General features: G+C 38.1%; 1 protein-coding gene across 2 annotated transcripts in view; it reads left to right on the forward strand.

The window, feature by feature from the left end:
* taf3 (TAF3 RNA polymerase II, TATA box binding protein (TBP)-associated facto) overlaps nt 1-19,976 on the forward strand; it is a 195,952-nt gene that overhangs the window by 137,016 nt on the left and 38,960 nt on the right. For both annotated transcript variants that reach the window (XM_048554559.2, XM_059654466.1), the window contains one exon: nt 6,649-8,453. In XM_048554559.2, coding sequence (XP_048410516.1) covers nt 6,649-8,453 — 1,805 coding nt within the window. The remainder of the gene's footprint in view (nt 1-6,648; nt 8,454-19,976) is intronic.

Genomic DNA, 19,976 nt, shown 5'->3' on the forward strand with positions numbered 1-19,976 from the left:
ACTTCTTGTAAGAAAAATAATAACACTTTTTTCTCCTGTAGACAGTTTCCAGTGCCATTAGGGATTGCAGTTATTAAAAAGTATCTACTGTCATGTTGTTATCCATCTGCTGTAACAGATGGACAACTTACTCTTTGACCTTGTCATTTTGATAAAATCCTCCTCATTTTTGTATTAGTGCAGACTTTAAAGTACTATGGCCATTATTAAGTAACTAATGTCACATGGTAAAGAAATACAGCAGGACTAAATTCACCTTGCAATTTCAGTGTATGCATCTCTGTCGATTTTTTTTCAGGTCAAAATGGGAAGAAAAACATGGCGCACGACTCAGATTTTCCCTTTTTAATAAAAATATCCCTTTACCTCTTGTAAGTTTTGTTTATCATTTATGCTTTTCCCACAGCAAATTATGACATATGAAAGAAAACACGTTGTTTAGTCAGTGTCTCTCTCAAGGTGAAATCAGCTGGTTTGCAAAAAGTCTTTTTAAAAAATGTATTTTGTCACACTTTGGAGAGACAACATACCTCCTCTCTGCATTTAATACTTGTTAGAACTGATGGGGACCAGTCAAGTTTATTAGCTGGTGACTGAGTAATAGCCTCTGACGAACAGAGGTGATTTAAAGTATTGAAGTCGGGCTGGGGGTGGGAAGGAGAGATGTAAGAGAAGTTGTTGTTATCGTAGTTTCATATCATAAGCAACTGCTGGGCACCAATTGAACAGCGTGTGCTATGTCAGTCAAGCAGCCTTTCAGAACACTTAGCATTGGTGGTAACTATAGAAACCCTCCAACCATACCCCTATCTTATTCAAGCAGGAGTTATATGATTCAGTCGTATTAACATATAGATTACACCATTCATAATACTGTAAATTGTTTCACCTTACTGTGCTTACACAGTTCAGTAGCTGCTTTACTCTTCAGTATAGAAATGTGTGTCCTATGTCATAAAGTGATTGTTATTTACTTCCTTAAAATCAAAATAACTCTCTGATCTAGAACCACAGGGTACTATTAACTCACTTTCTTCCTTTTACGAATGTTATGTTAGCTCCTCTTGTGATCCGGCATAATCATGATAATCATCCTTGAAATGACAATACTGGCAGGAGGAGAAAACTGTAATCTGAATGTTGTGGATTAAATGTATTAATAGATTGGTATTGCTGTTAATTATCACGGTCATCATAACTGTACTTCATAGCTTTCTGCCTTGCTGTTTACCAAGAATAGTGAACTTGAACAGCATTTCTTCAAGAAATGGTGCTTTACAACCTTTATTAGCCTTGTGTAATTATTTTCTGATTTTCTGTCTGAACTTGCAAAGTTGTGTTCAAAAATATTTCTCCCTGAGACAAGCTATATATAAATTTGTAAATCACCTGTGTTTGAGAATAGAGCCGGACAAGTGAAGACATGACAAACCACTGTCTTCATGCGAACCTCCAGCAATGACTTGATATGTAATATTTGCAATCAAATCTGCAAATCAAGATTTGATTTATATCACATACCAGACAATACCACCTTGACTGTGAACAATTGATTTCATTGCTTAACACATATGTTCAAATGATGGGAGGCTTCATCCATCCAAATCATGGTTGTCACATCCCACTAACTGTGCCAAAATGGTGCTTGGTATTGAATAATGTTTCACCTTACAGTATCATTCCTTGCACAGCAGTTCTCAATTGCTGGAAAATTTCAATTACCAAATTATTAGCTGAGAAGTATTTTCCAGCTTTGACAACCTGATGGGCAAAGTTGCATCTCTATATCTAAAATACCATTGATTACTTTATCATCCCAGTTGTAATATTTTCATAGTTTTGTTTTTCTTCCTGCTGCATTTGATCATTAATATCCTGTTTTAGTTGTTTAGTTTCATATCAAGTCAGTTTTAGAAGAAATGAGGGAAAGAAATATTAACTTAATTGACTTTCCAAATGGCCCCTATGTTAAATACAGCTTAGCTTTATTAACCTCCTATGGCCAAGGCTGTGTATATAACAGATGCTAGGGTGACAGCAGAAGGCTGTAATTCCATCTCTAAGTTGAGCTGACATTTGTAGACTGCTTGTGTTCTGCTACAATCTGTCTTCATCAGTACCCCTCTAAGCCTCTGGTAATTGTAGTGCTAGTGGTAACTTAACAGGAAGTGAATTGTCTTGTTCAGTAAAAATTAACTCTTATGTTGGAGCCCTGTGTTTGTACAAAGTAAAAGAAATAACGACAATCGCTTAACTCAGGAGCTGTGTCACAAAAGCAGCAATGGGGGCTTGCATTTATATAGCACCTGTAACTTAGGAAAATATCCCAAAATGTTTGATGAGGGCATAATCAAAAGGTGTGATGGGAAGCTAAAGCAAGTTAGATCAGGAGAGGTGAACACCCACTTAAGGCATTCATGTTTGAGGCCTGCAGAGTGAAGACATAACCTGGTGGAGTAGTGTGTAGACATTGCACAAGAAGCTAGTTTGAGTTGAATAGGTAGGATGTTGTCAGCATGCATGTTCAGGTTAACCTTGGGTGTGAAAGTGATGCTAATAAGGTGCAGGAGAGAGCTAAGTCTGTACATTTGGAGGAGAGCTCTTGTGGCACAGGGGTAGTGTGCCTGCCTAGGGGCTAGAAACCCTGGGTTTAACTCGGACCTGCTTCAACAGTGTGTCATAACACATCTGAACAGATTGATTATAACTATCTATTCCCTTTGAGGATTTTAAAGATATTGACATAAGACTAGAAGGGAAGCCATTGCTGAAATTGCTGTTACTACGATTTGGATCAGTTAGAACAGAACTAAGTGAGGAACTAAAATTATAGTTTCAAACACTCATCAGATCAGGCAGCAGTGTGAAGAGAGGAGGTACTGTTAATTCTTTAATTTATGACCTTTCATCAGAGTAAAGGATGTGCCAAATGAGCCATTTTCGGTTTTAATGAAGATCACTAAATTGAAGAATTAACTGGATCTCTCTTTGACCACAGGTTGAGTGTTATGTTTTTATTTCAGATTTCCAGCAATTGCTGTAGTTTTTTCTTTTGTTTAATAAATTATTGTACATTTTATTAATGCTTCACTTCATTGCATTTCTAATTAGCAGATGCATCTCTTTTGCTGCTCTCTGTCTGTTGATGAATAGTCCTTATGAATTGTGACCTTTCATCAGACAGCAAAAGTATGTTTTTCTCAAAGAAGAATTCTGTCCTGCCTGAAGACTAACCTTCCTTCCTTCCTTCCTTCCTCCTCCCCCACCTCTCTCTTCTTTAGTCTCTCTCTGCCTCTTCCTGATGTCTCAACAGGGTGTTCTCATGCCTAGACAAAATGTTCTGCTACAATGTGATCTATGCGTGTATCGATGCATGTATTTTGTTTGTGTGTGTGTGTGTGTGTGTGTGTGTATATATATAAATGTATATGTACATATAGTGTGCATTAGCTTTTTCCTGAGCTGAGACCATTTCTGCACATCTTAAACAATACTTGTTTTGAATTGTTGTTTGCTTACTGCCTTTAAATCGATAGAAAACTTGTCCTACAGTTATTCCTGTCAAATTGTATAAAACAGTTAGAAAGTAGGAATGAGGTCCCCGCATAAGATTTCAGCACTGCAGAACTTCATTTCCTGTGGCTGATGTAAACTATTTCCCTGTGGCTTTTTCAATAAATGCAGTATTGTTGTAATTAAAGTCTTAAAGCAGAAGGAAAGAACATAAAATAACTAGGTAGAGTTGAGAATGAAAAGAAGCTCCAGTGTTTCATTTGGACTTTTAAAATGTTGTTGGACCTACATGTATGCTTTATTTATAAACATAACCTTAAAGTATCAAAATTATATCTTTGTAAATTTCCTAATTCTGTTTATGCATAGTGCGAACTGTTTTTAGCCAGCCTTAACTGGCCCTGTATGCTGTGTTTTACATTGTAATTGGAGAGTGAGCTTGGTAGTGCAGTGAAGCTTGACACTAAGAAAGCATTGTTTCAAAACAGTGTCTTCTCATAGTCCAGTTCTGAGGAAGGATCACTGGACCCAAAACATTAACTCTGTTTTCTCCTCCACAGATGCTGCCAGACCTGCTGAGCTTTTCCAGCAACTTTGTTTTTGTTCCTGATTTACAGCATCCGCAGTTCTCTTCGTTTTTATCTTCTCATGTATCCTATTTTCTTGTTTAAATGAGGTAGATGTGGGTTGTATCAATCTACACTTGCTGCCCAATCCAGGAAACACCACCACCATCCCCGCGACCCCTTCACCTCATATCAAGGTCCAAATGGACTAACATCCCACTAAACTCAAGACAGAAGAAAAGTTTTAGGAGAAAAATGCCAACAAGCATGTGAGTTCATTAATTAGATGTTGAAAGATTAATTAATGTGTCAAGACCCTGAAGAACCCGTGCACTCACATTATCGACCAAGCAGTAACGAACATCTTCCTCTTTTGGTCACTGACCAGGTATTACTGCCTCAGTGTAACACAGAAAATCTGCTAGAGTTGCCCAATAGGCATGAGGAATTTCAGAACACAAAAGTTTAGCAAAAGATGATGGTCCGAGTCAGGAGAATTTTTTTTGCAGCTGTTTGTTTGGACATGAAATGTACAGTCATAAACAAGGTGGACAAAGAATCCATAAAGGGTACATGACTAAATATTTGAAAAATAAAAGCTTAAAAGTTTGTGGAAGAGTAGAGAAAAGGTCAAAGTGGAAACCTCTGAGAGCTAGCCTAGACATGGTAAGTTGAATGACTACATAAATGCTTAACATAAAACAAATTTTTATATGAAGCTGTCTTATAGTACTTGTCAAAGAAGCAGACTGATTTGTGTTTCACAGATAACAAAATATACACAAGTTGGTTCAGTGTCAGTAATTGTTTTAACGGCTCCACTTTTTCAGAACGTTGTGAATGTTGCAGGCTGCAAGTTGCTAAATTGAATCCAGGTTTCAAAACAACCTCCAAAAAGGGATATACTGCAATAAGTGTGGTTGCTTTTCATTCTCCTTGACCTTAATCTTTTCAGCAGTTAAACACCAAATATGAATAGAAATTCCATTGATAAGCAGTTTGAGTTTTACTCAAACACAAATTGAATTTTGCCTTGCTTGTTGGCGTATAAATTTGGTAAATTAGTAAATGTTTAGTAGATTGATGATCCTGCATACAGATCAGTGCTGTAAAATGTGACCATAGAAATGTACTTTTTCAAGTGTTACAATTGTCTCCCTGCTGATGATCATTTCAAAGGCTCCTGTTTGTGAAGAGCTCAGGATCCGCTTGTGAATATACCTGAACCCAAGAGGTTATTGAGTGCAGATCTGAAATTTGTAGCACAGACCAAAATTATAACTCATCAATTACATGTGATAACTCAAATCTTTTTTGATAATTGGTTGTAAGGTACAATTTATACTTTCTCTGCCAATTCCATAAATGTATAACCCTTCTATGGTTTGAGTTGCAGACATCCACACTGAGTGCTCAGGTTTAAAATCAGAACAAAGTATGATGCAAAAAGTACCCCAGCTGAACAGCAAATACTATTTGTGTATCATCTTTACTAGTGACTTGAGATGATCTGAACCAATTTTACTGAGCTGGATTCAGGTCCATCCATTGTCAAGATAAGTGATTAGTGTTATTTTCCAGTCTTATTCCACTTCTAATTTGTCTATGTGTAAACAATTCTGCACGCTGTATTTTGCTTTTAATTCTTTATGCATGTCAGCTGACATCACTTACATTTGAATTAGAAAGCATTTTCATGTTACAGATTTTAAGTCTAGAGAGTGAGGCTTAAGTGCATCATTCCTCCCAATAGCACCATTGTTCTCCTGTGGATAGTTGACCAAGAACATGTCTTTGTACAGACGAGGTGATGAATTGATTAATGGGTTATGCAACATTGCATCAACAATCTAATACAAGATGGGTGCATATATGTGCTGATGTTATCAAAAATCTGTGTTAAGTTTGCCACTTGTGCTGATTTCTGCCTTTAAAATACAGCAATTATTTTTCAGCTTGCAGTCTTAAAAGAATCCAGTAGTTTTAGTCTCATCTGACCACCAAGAGTTAGAGAAGCCAATGGCCAAGCACAAATATAAACATTGCTAGAAAATTATTTAAGCCCACTGAGGCATTAACCTCTCAAACTGTACTAACATTTCAGTGCATTGCTGACAGAGTTTTATTGTTATCGGAATTCTTTGCTTTTGTATGAGACATTGTCTGAGATCTATTTGTATTAGCGGTGCAGGTAGACATAAAGTACACAATGGCACCATTTAAGATGTATCAGTATCCCAATATCTTAGCTAACATTCCATTAACATCAAAAAAAAATTGCAACTAATCTTAAATAACAGGGTGTAGAGCTGGATGAACACAGCAGGCCAAGCATCATCAGAGGAACAGGAAAGTTAATGTTTCTGGCCTAGATCCTCCTTCAGAAAATTCTCCAGCATTGGCAGTTCCTACTATCGATGTGCAATTAATCTTATTTGTTATTTGTGTGACCTTTCTTTCAAAATTTGCCGTTGGATTTGTCACATTGGTCGTGAAGCTCATTGAAAGTGACAAACTGTTGCAAATGTACAAGTTCCATCTTTCTAAATTGTACTTCTTTTTTCCACAGAGGAAGAGGAGGAGCAGGTCCCCACTGATGGAGGTACATCAGCAGAAGCTATGCAGGTTCCCCTTGAAGAAGAGGAGGAGGATATGGAAGAGGAAGAGGCGGTTAATGATGAAAACTTTCCTGGAAAGAGACCACTTGAAAGCCCTGACTCTGTTGACTTACCAGTTGCAAAGAGAGCTAGAACAGCTGGCTGTAAAATAGAGAGCCCTGATGGTGTGTTAGAACCAAGGGAACCCTTGAGTATGATTAATTCTCAAAGGGTACCTCCTGTTTTGTCTCCAGTTGCACCACCTGATCATTCTAGCTCATTGCCTCTTTCACCTGAACCTCCAATGCTTGCACCTATACCAAAACCATCACAACTGTCAACTCCCAAATCTTCCGATTCAAAAGTGCTCACATCTAAAATCAAATCTAAAATTTCCTCTTCACCAATACAAAAAAGCAAATCCCCTAAAGGCTCTCAGTTGGCGTTTTCAGGAAGTCCCATTCGTTCCCCAAAGACTTCATTGAAATCAGACAAAAAATCACCTATGCGTACAAAAAGCCCTAAAAGTCCTAAAAGTCCAAAAGTACCAGTGAATGTCTCTCATTCCACAGCCAAGAATGAAACTCCAAACCGAACACCTTTGTCTGTCTGTAATTCTGGGTCTGAAAAGCTTGGTAAAGAAAATATTCTCACAAAGCAACCACATACATCAACAGAATTGGAAAAACCAAATGTTTTGGATACATCGCCAAAAAAAGTGCCAGTGCCTGATAAGAGTATTGATGACTCTATTGATGCTGTAATAGCTCGAGCTTGTGCCGAGCGGGAGCCAGACCCCTTTGAGTTTTCTTCTGGGTCTGAATCTGAAAGTGAAATCTTCACTAGTCCCAGAAGACTTACTATTTCAGAGTCATCAACACCTCGAATGCTTTCCTTATCTAGCAGCTTTAGCAGGGGTAGTGTTACCCCTGTGTCATCATCTGGGCCAACAACGAGCACAAATGTGTCATGGACTTTGGATGATTCCATTAATGAGGTTGTCAGGAAGGCAAGTTTAGGTACACCTCCGTCTGTACCTCCATCCGTGCCTGAGCTGTCCTCTCCTTCTGCTTCCCCACCAACTCCAGAACCACTTCTGAAGCTCTACGAAGAACGTACAAAGCATGCATCCTCATCTGATGTGAAGAAAAAACTTAAGAAAGAGATTAAAATGAAAATCAAGAAAAAGGAAAAAGAAAAGCTAAAAGATAAGGACAGAGAAAAAAAAGAAAAAGGCAAAGACAAGGAGAAAAACAAGGATAAAGAAAAGGAAGCCAACAAAGACTCCAAGATATTTTTCAGGGAATTTGGTAAAGAACATGAGAAAGATCCATTTAAATTTAGAATTAAAGACTTTGACGACAGTGAGGTAAAATTAAAACATAAAGATGGAAGTTTTAAAAAGGATAAAGAAAAGCACAAAGAAAAGAAGAAAGATAAAGAAAAGGGGAAAAAGGAAAAAGAAAAAAATAAAGACAAAGATAAACATAAAGCTAAGGCCCCTTCAGCGGCACTTGGGCATATTCCAAAAGAGGTTCAGTTGCCCTCATTTAGCACCCCAAGCAGTGTCAAGACTCAATGTGTTTTACCAGCAGTGTCTCCAATGGTTCCAGAAAGGCTATTTGAGGAAAAATCTAAAGAGAAGGACAAGAAAAAAGACAAAAAGGAGAAAAAGAAAAAGAAAGACAAGGACAAGGAAAGGATGAAGGAAAAGGAGAAAAAGGAGAAAGAAAAGAAGGAAAAGGAAAAAGAAAAAGAAAAGCATAAAAATGAAAAAGTAAGTTATGTTATAAAGTGTGTATGGAACCTTCACTATTTGAACATGACCACAACTAAACTTAATTCAAATACCAGCAATGTCAGTATTTGTATTAATAATTGCTTTAGGAATGGTGGTTTTCATTTTTATTAATCACCTTTAAAGACCTATTATGCAAAATTGGCCTTCATTGAGTTAAAACAAGCCTGAATTTTTAAATTTAAGCACCTTGTGATTAAGAAAACCCCTCAGGTTGGCTATCTATTTACTAGGTTTAAACCTAATTATTTTCATCAAGGTGTACATATATTTTAAAGCTGAGCCTTCAAGTAGTTTTACCATATTGAAATTTAATGAAAGGTTAGTGCCGAGTGATGATTTAAATATATTGTAAAATTTCATAACTGACTAAATTGTTTCATTACTGTTAATTTTGAGATGTGAATTATACCTTTGTCGGACTTGTTAGAACAGCTACAGATTTCTTTTCGTCCTCCTGCATACATGCAGCAAAGAAAATCATGAAGCCAGAAGACATCAGATGTTCCTAGATACTATTGTAATTTAGATTAATCTGCTTAGATAAGCTTCGAAGTTGTTTTCTTGCTGCAAGACAGGATTTAAAAAATGAATTTTTCAGAGAATCACTCCAACACTTTCACTTTGTGATGGCGCTTCATGGGTGTCCTACAAGAAATGTAGAGTGACAAAACATTATCAGTTTGTGCCTTGAGGTATGTGGTAAAAAGAATCTAAATCCAAGAAGATTAACAGAAAAATGCAACACACTCCAAAAAGGGGCTTATGTGACTGGTATTATTTATCCAGGTGAAAAGAATGGTGCTTATATATAAGACTGTGAACAAATCCACTGGCAATGTATTTATAGTACTCCACAAAGGAGTCTTATATTAGTGGCCCTTCACTATCTTGCTTTGAACTCTGTCACCAGCCCAACTTTGTATACTAGTCCACTTATTAAATTCAGCTTCTTGTGAAGTTGTCTTTTTTTTCTCAAACATACAAACTTGTTTCTATTCACAGGCATTTCAAATCCATAGTGCCCTCCATTGCGTGTGCACATATATTTCTATCAATGAGAAATAAATGCCTTAATTAAACCATCTATTGTGTGACTGATCATCTGTGATCTACTATGTTATCTTTCACATGAATGCAACTTCAATACAAAAAAAATTTTAAATGATAGCAACTCAGATATAATGTTAGTATTTCAAGAGCAGAGACGTTTTAAAAAGTCAGAGTTTTACATCAGTGGGAGGCAAAAGCATTTAAATGAATTTCAAAGGAATTTAGCATGTGGAAAATGTGAAAAGCATATGAACAGAAGGAATAGATGCAGGAGTAGGCCATTTGGCGTTTTGAGCCTGCTCCACCATTCAATAAGATGTAGCTGATTTGATTGTGGCCTTGACTACACTTTCCTCTGCAATGCCTCTTCGTCAAAAATCTCTCTGACTCAGCCTTGAATATATTCAATCCCAGCCTTCACTGTTTGTCGGTGAAGAAAATTCCAAGCACCAGTGACAGACTGCAAGAAGAAGTGCCTCTGCATCTCTATCTTAAATGGTAGACTTCATATTTTGAGATAGTAGACCATTACTTGAGACCCCTTACTCTGAGGTAATTTATTAATCCAACCCCATTACACATCACCAAATCCAAAATAACCTGATCTCTGGTTGGATCAACAACTTATTGTCCTAGGACACAATCCTAAATGCACTTCCTCGCACCTATCTTTGTCAGTTTGATTTTCCCAATCCTCTCAGTGCAACTTGATAAAGAATCAATTCCTACTTAACTGAGTTAAGTTCTTCAAATATTCATAATGAAAGACAAAAGAAATGTAGTATACTATGTATAGATTTTTTTATAAAGAAGGATATAACAAAGTTCCTCAGTTTATAATCTTGTTAAGGAGATAGTCATTGAAATAAACAATAAATTAGTGAATACAAAGTTGACTCAAAATTGAAAGGGCAATCAAAGTATAAACATTTCTTAGTAAAATGTTCTTAAAAGTATCACACTCTGTAGTTTAAGTCTTTGGACTTGTTCTTGGACAAGTGAGTTGGAACAGAATGTTCAAAGCAGATTTTCAGGGGAAACTAACAAACCATGCAAGAATATAGTAGGGTTCGGATCAATTGTTGATGACAAATCCAATGGAGATATATCTCAAATAAGCAATTTACAATATTTTAAAAAAAGAATTTGTTTTGAATTAATTGGTTATTCAGCATTTTGAATGATGATTGTGTCAAAAATGACCATGAAGAGAGGCATACAAGATTATATTAGCACAGTGCTAGAACGTAAATTAAAAATGATAGTATTTTTACCTAAGCCATTTATTGTATCTTATGTGAAGCACTGATTGTAATAATGGTTTGCTTTGCCAGAAGAAAAGTATTGTTTACCATAAGACAGATTCGTTTAGAGAAATAGTTATTTGTGTTTCAGGGACCTGAATTTTCAGAAAATGGTGAGAAAATTATCTACATTTGTAAAGAGTAGACCTGACACAATTTTTCAAAGACATGGGAAGGGTGTTGATGAAGCTTATTTAGATAAATAATTAATCCTTTAAGGATTTGAAAACAAAGAATAAATAGACACTTGTAGCACAATTTTGTTTACAAATAAGATGTAGAATAAACTGCACTTGAAATAAGTAACTTCAGAGAAAACTAAATGTATTTCTGAGGAAGGGATGGTGAGTACTGTGGTTAAAATCAAACAAAGAGGGGACAAATTAGGATTTTTCATTCTTAAAATGTTCTAAGTCCCTATGACCATTGCACCATCTTAATAAGAGAATCAAAAAGAGTAGACTCATATTCTGCTTGGCAACGGATGGAGTGGCTATCCCTTTTTTCTTCGCAGAGACACTAAGTACTTATCAACAGCAGAGTACATGCATTTTCCACTTAATGATTCTGGCCAGCAAATGACAATCCCATTTATGATTTAGAAATTGTGTGGGTGTAAAGCCGGCTGAGTTTAAGGGTGTTATCAGTTGTGCCTACTGAATGACATTGTGGTGTAATTAAAATATTGTGTAATCGTCTTTCTACAGCCCTAGTAGAAACAGCGGTTGTTGTAAAACCTGAAGTGTGAATTATTAAAATAATCTATCGTGATTTTTGTTTGTTTCTCTTTCTCGCTCTCGGGCTCTCTCGCGCTCTCTCTCTCGCGCTCTCTCTCTCGCGCTCTCTCTCTCGCGCTCTCTCTCTCGCGCTCTCTCTCTCGCGCTCTCTCTCTCGCGCTCTCTCTCTCGCGCTCTCTCTCTCGCGCTCTCTCTCTCGCGCGCTCTCTCTCGCGCGCTCTCTCTCGCGCGCTCGCTCTCGCGCGCTCTCTCTCTCTCTCTCTCGCTGTCTCTCTCTCCACTTCCCTAACCATTATAAAATTACTGGGCTTTAGGTGCAACAAAATTGTTTGTTTAATATTTCCTGTGGCTGTCAGAAAGAACAGTTGACTTCCAGAATGTCAGAAGTATTCTAAATCCACCACTATTATTATTTATCATCATCATCATCATCATCATCATCCAATTCAATTAATCAGTTCCTTTTGTATTGTTTGCATACCTAGCCTTTGATCAGTGGCGTACGTTAATGAGACAGTAATCTAGGTATTGCTTTCTTGATACTCTGGAATGTTACCAGTTCCACTTTATGGTACAATCTGTTGAGACTACTTAATACCATGAATGAATCTAGTGTAAATTTATTTTATCATTGCACTCACCTTTATTTTATCTTGCCAACATCGACAAATTCCAACCTGTTGTGAATAATTTGCCAGGCATTGGACTAAATATATTAAATGTTTCAAGCTACTTTCCGTTCTATCCTAATTGATATTATCTAAATGCATTGCGTGTGCATAATTAATTGTTTTCCTCATCTTTAAACAAAATGCTCACAAACTCTGAGAGATTCTGAATCATACAAATATTTGATGACGAAAGAAGAGCCCTAAATATTTTTCTGCAGCTAGCAGTTTATCTGAAGCCTTTAGCATTATCTTTAGCACAAGAAAAACATGTGGCAATTTCTGAGAGCTCCTTCTCCCTTCTCTCCCTAAAATTTTTTCAAATTCCTAATCTGATGATCTTTGCAAATGTTTGGAAGAACCTCCTCAATGGTTCATTCTCCCTTGATGTATTCCTGTTCTGTCTTTTGAGGTGCAGGTATGCTCTGCCTCCCCACACTTTCCTTCTCCTCCTCCTCTTCTCCCACCACCAGTACACATGTTTTTCCAAGGTCATATTTCACAGACTTTAAGAGAAAACACAGAAGAATTTCATCAATTGGTACCTCCCAACTCAAGGTAACAATCTAACTTGGTTTAAACAAGTTCTAACTTTCATGCTATAACAGAATGTATCTAATCAAAATATTACACCTTTGTTACTCATTGATTACTAAGTTCCATTGTGATGATGCTATGGTTTTACGAGGTGTATTTTGTCCTTCTTTTATGAAGAAAGGTTGTGACAGAGGTGGCAGGTTGTCTGCCCCAAAGCCAGTAAAGCAAAGAGCTTGTGAGACTTGTTTTTAAAAGTCGGAGCAATAGAATTATTCCAGTAGAAGCAGCCTGAATGGATGAGGTCAAGCTCTCTCAGAACCTGGATTTTTCGTCTAAGTTTTAGCCTTCAGTAGCAGTTGCTGGGGTCATAAAGGTGAATGGAGAAACTCTTACTCCTCTCTCTGTTCCAGCTAAAAGCTGATGTTCCCTTCCTGTTGCTAGAATTGCATGTGAGACATTCTATTTTACTGACTTTGACTTTGTCAAGGGTGTGCTTAAGGATGTTACTATATTGGAATAGTTAATGAGTAATGTATTAATTTATTAAACAGTTGATAGTTACAGTTAAGCCAATTCTTTTATTTTGTCTGTATTTTAATTATAGTGTATGAATGAAATGGGTTTTGTTTCAAGCCTGGTAGTTAGACCAATCGAATTCCATCTGGAACACAGCGCCTTATAGTTAGCCTCGACTCTAAAGCTTTCTTATTGTAAAGGTATCTTAATATATTTTGAGGGGGTTTGGTCTGGTCCATAGCATCATTGATATATAGGCTACTACTCAAAAGTCACTGCCTATTAACGAGTATCTCTTTAGCACATTGCACATTAATAACTCTTAACTTTAGCAAGATTGCTGAATGCCATCTCTGATGGAATATATTAACTTGGGTTCATCAGGTCAGTTTGATTTTGCAGATATTCTACAAACAAGACATCTCTTCATTGCTCATTGGTTTTGTGAATATTTCATTGGCAGTACTGCTCTATCCATAAAGCAATATCTTGAGAAGAGATCTAATTTCTCTCTTTGAGTGTAGATAACGGTCTGCTGAATCATCTAGGTCTACTGTCAGTAACAAGGGTCTGCGCCTGGCATGCAAGTTTAAAAGACACATAGGAACAGGAGTTCATTCAGCCCTTCGAGCCTGCTCCGCCATTCTTCACAATCATGGCTGATCATCCAACTCGATAGTGTAATCCTGCTTTCTTCACATAACCTTTGATTCCATTCACCAAAATTGCTATATCTAGTCGCTGCTTGAATACACAGGCTCACTACTCTTTGGATAAAGAAATGTCTCCTCATTTCAGTACTAAATTGTCTACACCGAGTCTTCATACTATGTCCCCTGGTTGTGGACACACTCACCATCACGAACACCATACCTGCATCTACCCTGTCTAGCCCTTTAGAGTTTTATAGGTTTGTATGAGAGCCCCCTCATTTGGCTGAACTCGAGCGAAAGCAATCCTAACCTAGTCAATCTCTCCTCATGTGTCAGTCCTGCCATCCCCGGAATCAGCCCGGTAAACCTTTGATGCACTTCCTCAAGAGCAAGAGCACCTTTCCTCAGAAAAGGGAATCAAAATTTCACACAATATTTGGGATATGGTCTCACCCAGGCCCTGTACAACTGCACCAACAAATCCCTGCTCCTGGACTCGAAACCTTTCACAGTGAAGGACAACATACCATTTGCCCTCTTCACTGCCTGCTGCACCTGCATGCTTACCCTCAGCGTCTGGAGCACAAGGACACCCAAGTCCCATTGCATACTCCTCTCTCGCAATTTACAGCCATTCAGGTAGTAATCTGCCTCCTTCTATTTGCTTCCAAAGTGAATTACCTCACATTTATCCAAATTATACTGCATCTCCCATTGATTTGCCCACTCACCCAACCTGTCCCGATCATGCTGAAGGAGCTCTGCATCCTTTTCACAGTACACCCATGCCACCCAACTTGGTATCATGTGCAAACTTGGTGATGTTACGTTTTATTCCCTCATCCAAATCATTAATGTATGTTGTGAATAGTTGGGGTCCCAGCACCAATCCTTGTGGCACACTAGTTACTGCCTACCAATTTGAAATGAACCCATTAATTCCTAATCTTTGTTTCCTCTCTGCCTACCAGGTTCCTATCCATCCCAATACATTTCCCCGTTCCCATGCACTTTAATCATGTACATTAATCTCTTGTGTGGGACTTTATCAAATGTTTTCTGAAAGTCCAAATATACTTTCTTCTCTGCTAAAAGGCAAATTTATTTTGACTTTTCTGAACAGACAACTATGAATAAAATTTCTTCATGTCTTTTTACTAAAGTCATTACCTTCACCGAGCTTGGCCATTGTCTGAAAAACTGCAGTTTTACTCCAGTTAAATTGTCATAGAAACATGCTCTGCTTTGACCCGCAGAGTGATATCTTTACAACATGCCAATTTTCTGTTCGTCAATTTTCTTTGAGTAGTAACTTACAGTGAAAATGGATGACCAGCTAATGTCAGCCTCCTCCTGTCTTGCACAGGTGATCATTCATCATGTGGAAGTCTTTGATAGCAGATTGTTTGACTATGGGCTGGAGAGGGAGAGACAAACTGAACCTATTCTCATCTCAATTTCAATAATTTTCCAACACGATTCCATATAAAAGGTTCAGGGCCAGCCGGTTTTCTGCGTCCTGCCCTGAGTATAGAGAGAACAAATGCTACACAAACCCCAAAGTTGAATGGTTGTATATTATGGCAAAAAGCCGTAGGATCTGAAACCACTAATAGTTGAGGTAGGTTTGGCTTGCTAATGGTTAAAGATCTTCCCACACATTGTCACTTTTAGATTTGTTCACAAAGGCATGTTCTGTAATTAATTGTACTAAATCTGTCTTAGGATAAATGTGAAACATGAGACTTTCTATTGGGTACCTCAAAATCTGTTTTTGAGTATTGGGAAGATGTGGTATCTTTCTTTACTCCTCGACAGTTCCTTTACCATCTGGAGGCACTTGATCTGTCAATAGGTAGTTCTCCTATTACATGACAGTTGTATTCTTGTGTGACCTCATGCTGTAGAAAATTGCCCTATTATAAAATCACATTACAGGAAAATTGCTGTAGAAAATCGTTCCACCTGTACAATTTATCAATCTTGTTACAGCCAATTTGTGTTAAGGAAACACTCGTTATAGCAGAACTACCTGCATATAGTTTTACTATCAACTGTGCCTCATTTGACAGAAGATAACGTTCTCTAACTAACCTCAACAGAAATCTGTTCCTTTTTGAACTTACTTTCCAATTCCGTCAATAAATTCTTCCTCTTCACTTTATGCATTATATTCTGAAATCAAGACTTAGCACAGAATCTTCTACTCTCCAAATAATTCCTAAACTTCAAGGTTTCTAACATTTGTTTATCTCTCTTCCACAAATTTCAGGCTTTGTAAACTCAAGCTTGGACTTACCACAGCTAACATACCTAATCTTTTAAAAACTGAAAGAACTGCAAATGCTGCAAATCAGGAACAAAAGCAGAAGTTCCTGAATAAGCTTATCAGGATTGGCAGCATCTGCAGAGAGAAATCAGGGTTAACGTTTCGGGTTCGGTGACCCTTCCTCAGAACTCCCCTCAGTTAACTCTGACTTTTTCTTCACAGATGCTGCCAGACCTGCTGAGCTTTTCCAGCAACTTCTGTTTTTGCTCCCGATGTAAAATGTACCTTTATGGACATTATCTAAATTCTTAACATAATGAGATAACAGCCTGTGTAGATTTCAGGTACCTTTATCTCTAATCAGGCTTGTCAAACCACTTAAAAGTAAAACCAAGACCTGTGGATGCTGAAGATCTCAAACCAAACACAAGTTTCTGGCAAAATTCAGCAGGTCTGGCAGAATCTGTGGGAAGAAAGCAGAGCTGCTTCAATTCCAGTGACTGTTCATCAGAACTTTTGATAAAGAATCACTGGACTCAAATCGTTAACTTGTTTTCTTCCCCCAGATGCTGCCAGACCAGCTGAGCTTTGCCATAAATTTGTGCTTTTTTTGCCAAACCATCTTTTGGAACTACTTTGCTTGAAAGAACATCGAAGTAGATAAGGATGCTTGAAATCATACACAACTAAACCTTAAACAAATCTTCCATAGGTCACTTTGGACACCTAAGGCTACCAAATATACTAAAAGGAAGACCACAATGAATACTGTCAATATTACGACCCTTAAAACTTCTTCAACTAACATCATGCTTCTAATTCTCCCTCTTGTTCATTGGATATACCCTCTGGTATGATATGTGGATATCCATAAAACCAGATGTTATAGAAAATTATCTGTGCTGTTTGAGTTCAGATAAAGAATAAATCACTTGAACATCATTCTTGCACTATGACATCTGAAGTCATGAATTATAATATTGTATTGTAGCCAGTTAAGCAGGTATGCTTTATGTAATTTATTATACTGATTGTGAATTCTAAATTCTAAGTAAATTTGCAATATATCTTGTTCAGTAATCCTGAGTGTTGGCATCGCACATCAAAGCAATTCCGCGGTTACCTCGGTTTTCCACCCACTAACTGTGAATGGGAGGAAAATCCAGTTTAGAGTGAATTGGATATAATTGTTGAGCATAACACCTGCCAATAGCACAAAATATCCTTCACAAACTGCACATTTGTTCAATGTTAAAATGGCAATTCTAAATTGATCCTTGTCATTTTCAAGGTTTAATTCGTCATTTAAAGGTTTCAATTTTTGCTTGCTGATAATCCCTACTCAGTTTCAATTATTCCTATTTTTACTTGGGCAATCCACATTTACTAGAAAAGGATTGCAGTGAGAAAGGAGAATAGGTTAACTGGAAACAAATCCACTATAGAAAGAATTGTATGTTGTTATGGTATTAGTAAATATAGACTTTATATGGTAAGCTTCCATCATGTGAATATTGTAAACTGATCCCGCTTATGAACTGAAATGGTCAAAGCATTGTTACTGACCCACAATGACTGCTTTGATCATGTGACCATAGATTTAGGCATGTCCAGTAGACCCAGGGATAAATGAAACCATCTGCACTGAAATTAATATTTTACCTCAAGCTATCAAAACAAGGCAACTGAGATAATGACAAGATTTTGCATCTCCAGTTTTAATTCACGTTTGTGATGATTTCACATGAGACATGGAAGATTGACTGCAGAATATCCAGCTTGAAGAAAGAATGGGGCCAGGCTCAGGAATCTGTAAATGAATCCTATTTCAACAACTTCTTTTGATCAGCATAAGAGAGAAAGAAAAATGGATTTGTAAACAAGAGCTAGAAGACTCAATCTCCCTTTTTGTTTCTCTCATCATCATGGAATACAGCACCTAGTGAAAACCGAAATAGGGAAAACAACCATTCATCAAGAACAAAGATATGTACAGATTTTGCCACTGCTGGGAATACCAGTCAACAATTAAGTTTTTTTTTAAAATCTGTGACCAAGCACCTAAAGGAGTCTAAGGACTTCTAATGTTTGTAGAGACACTCTCACTTTTAAACTTTTCATTTGTGCTTGTGTATGAGTTTGATGTTGCATTTAATTATTTTTTACCGGAGTTAATAGTTGATAAAATTCATTTTTCTTTTACATAAGAACAACTTGTAGTTGGCTCCTTAATTTTGGCTAATATGACAAATTGATTCAAGTGCGATAGCTACATGCTAACAAGAAATAAAAATATTTGTTGCACCTAACTGGAAGGGGCTGAAAAGGGGGGAGCCAATTTCCCCTTTTTTACTTGGTTGTAGTAATAACGCATATTGTTATCACCATGAACATTTGTAAGTAACAGTTGGAATTTCTTATTCACTTTTGTAGGAGTTATGTCTGTGCAGTATACTTTTTAGTATTTTATTTTCTCCTGTTGGGGACAGTTTAATCTCAGTAAGGATTGATCCACTTAGAGCAGCGATGAGGAGATAATGGGAACTGCAGATGCTGGAGAATCCAAGATAATAAAATGTGAGTTTGGATGAACACAGCAGGCCAAGCAGCATCTCAGGAGCACAAAAGCTGACGTTTCGGGCCTAGACCCTTCATCAGAGAGGGGGATGGGGTGAGGGTTCTGGAATAAATAGGGAGAGAGGGGGAGGCGGACCGAAGATGGAGAGAAAAGAAGGTAGGTGGACCGAAGATGGAGAGAAACGGCAGGAAATGCTACACTTGCCCCCACACCTCCTCCCTCACCCCTATCCCAGGCCCCAAGATGACATTCCACATTAAGCAGAGGTTCACCTGCACATCTGCCAATGTGGTATACTGCATCCACTGTACCCGGTGTGGCTTCCTCTACATTGGGGAAACCAAGCGGAGGCTTGGAGACCGCTTTGCAGAACACCTCCGCTCAGTTCGCAACAAACTACTGCACCTCCCAGTCGCAAACCATTTCCACTCCCCCTCCCATTCTTTAGATGACATGTCCATCATGGGCCTCCTGCAGTGCCACAATGATGCCACCCGAAGGTTGCAGGAACAGCAACTCATATTCCGCCTGGGAACCCTGCAGCCTAATAGTATCAATGTGGATTTCACCAGTTTCAAAATCTCCCCTTCCACAACCGCATCCCTAAACCAGCCCAGTTCGTCCCCTCCCCCTACTGCACCACACAACCAGCCCAGCTCTTCCCCTCCACCCACTGCATCCCAAAACCAGTCCAACCTGTCTCTGCCTCCCTAACCTGTTCTTCCTCTCACCCATCCCTTCCTCCCACCCCAAGCCGCACCCCCATCTACCTACTAACCTCATCCCACCTCCTTGACTTGTCTGTCTTCCCTGGACTGACCTATCCCCTCCCTACCTCCCCACCTATATTCTCTCCACCTATCTTCTCTTCTCTCCATCTTCGGTCCGCCTCCCCCTCTCTCCCTATTTATTCCAGAACCCTCACCCCATCCCCCTCTCTGATGAAGGGTCTAGGCCCGAAACGTCAGCTTTTGTGCTCCTGAGATGCTGCTGGGCCTGCTGTGTTCATCCAGCCTCACATTTTATTAGCAGCGATGAGGAGGATATTTTTTAAGTGTTCAAGTATATTCAAGGCTGAGCAAAACAGATTTATAATCAGTAAAGGGAACAAGGGCTGTGCAAAGTAGGTAGGAAAGTGGAGTTAAGGTTTATTAAATCAGCCGTGATCTTGTTGAGTAATAGTGCAG

The sequence above is a fragment of the Stegostoma tigrinum genome, chromosome 25 (genome assembly GCF_030684315.1).
Source record: "Stegostoma tigrinum isolate sSteTig4 chromosome 25, sSteTig4.hap1, whole genome shotgun sequence".
In the NCBI taxonomy this organism is placed as follows: Eukaryota; Metazoa; Chordata; class Chondrichthyes; order Orectolobiformes; family Stegostomatidae; genus Stegostoma; species Stegostoma tigrinum.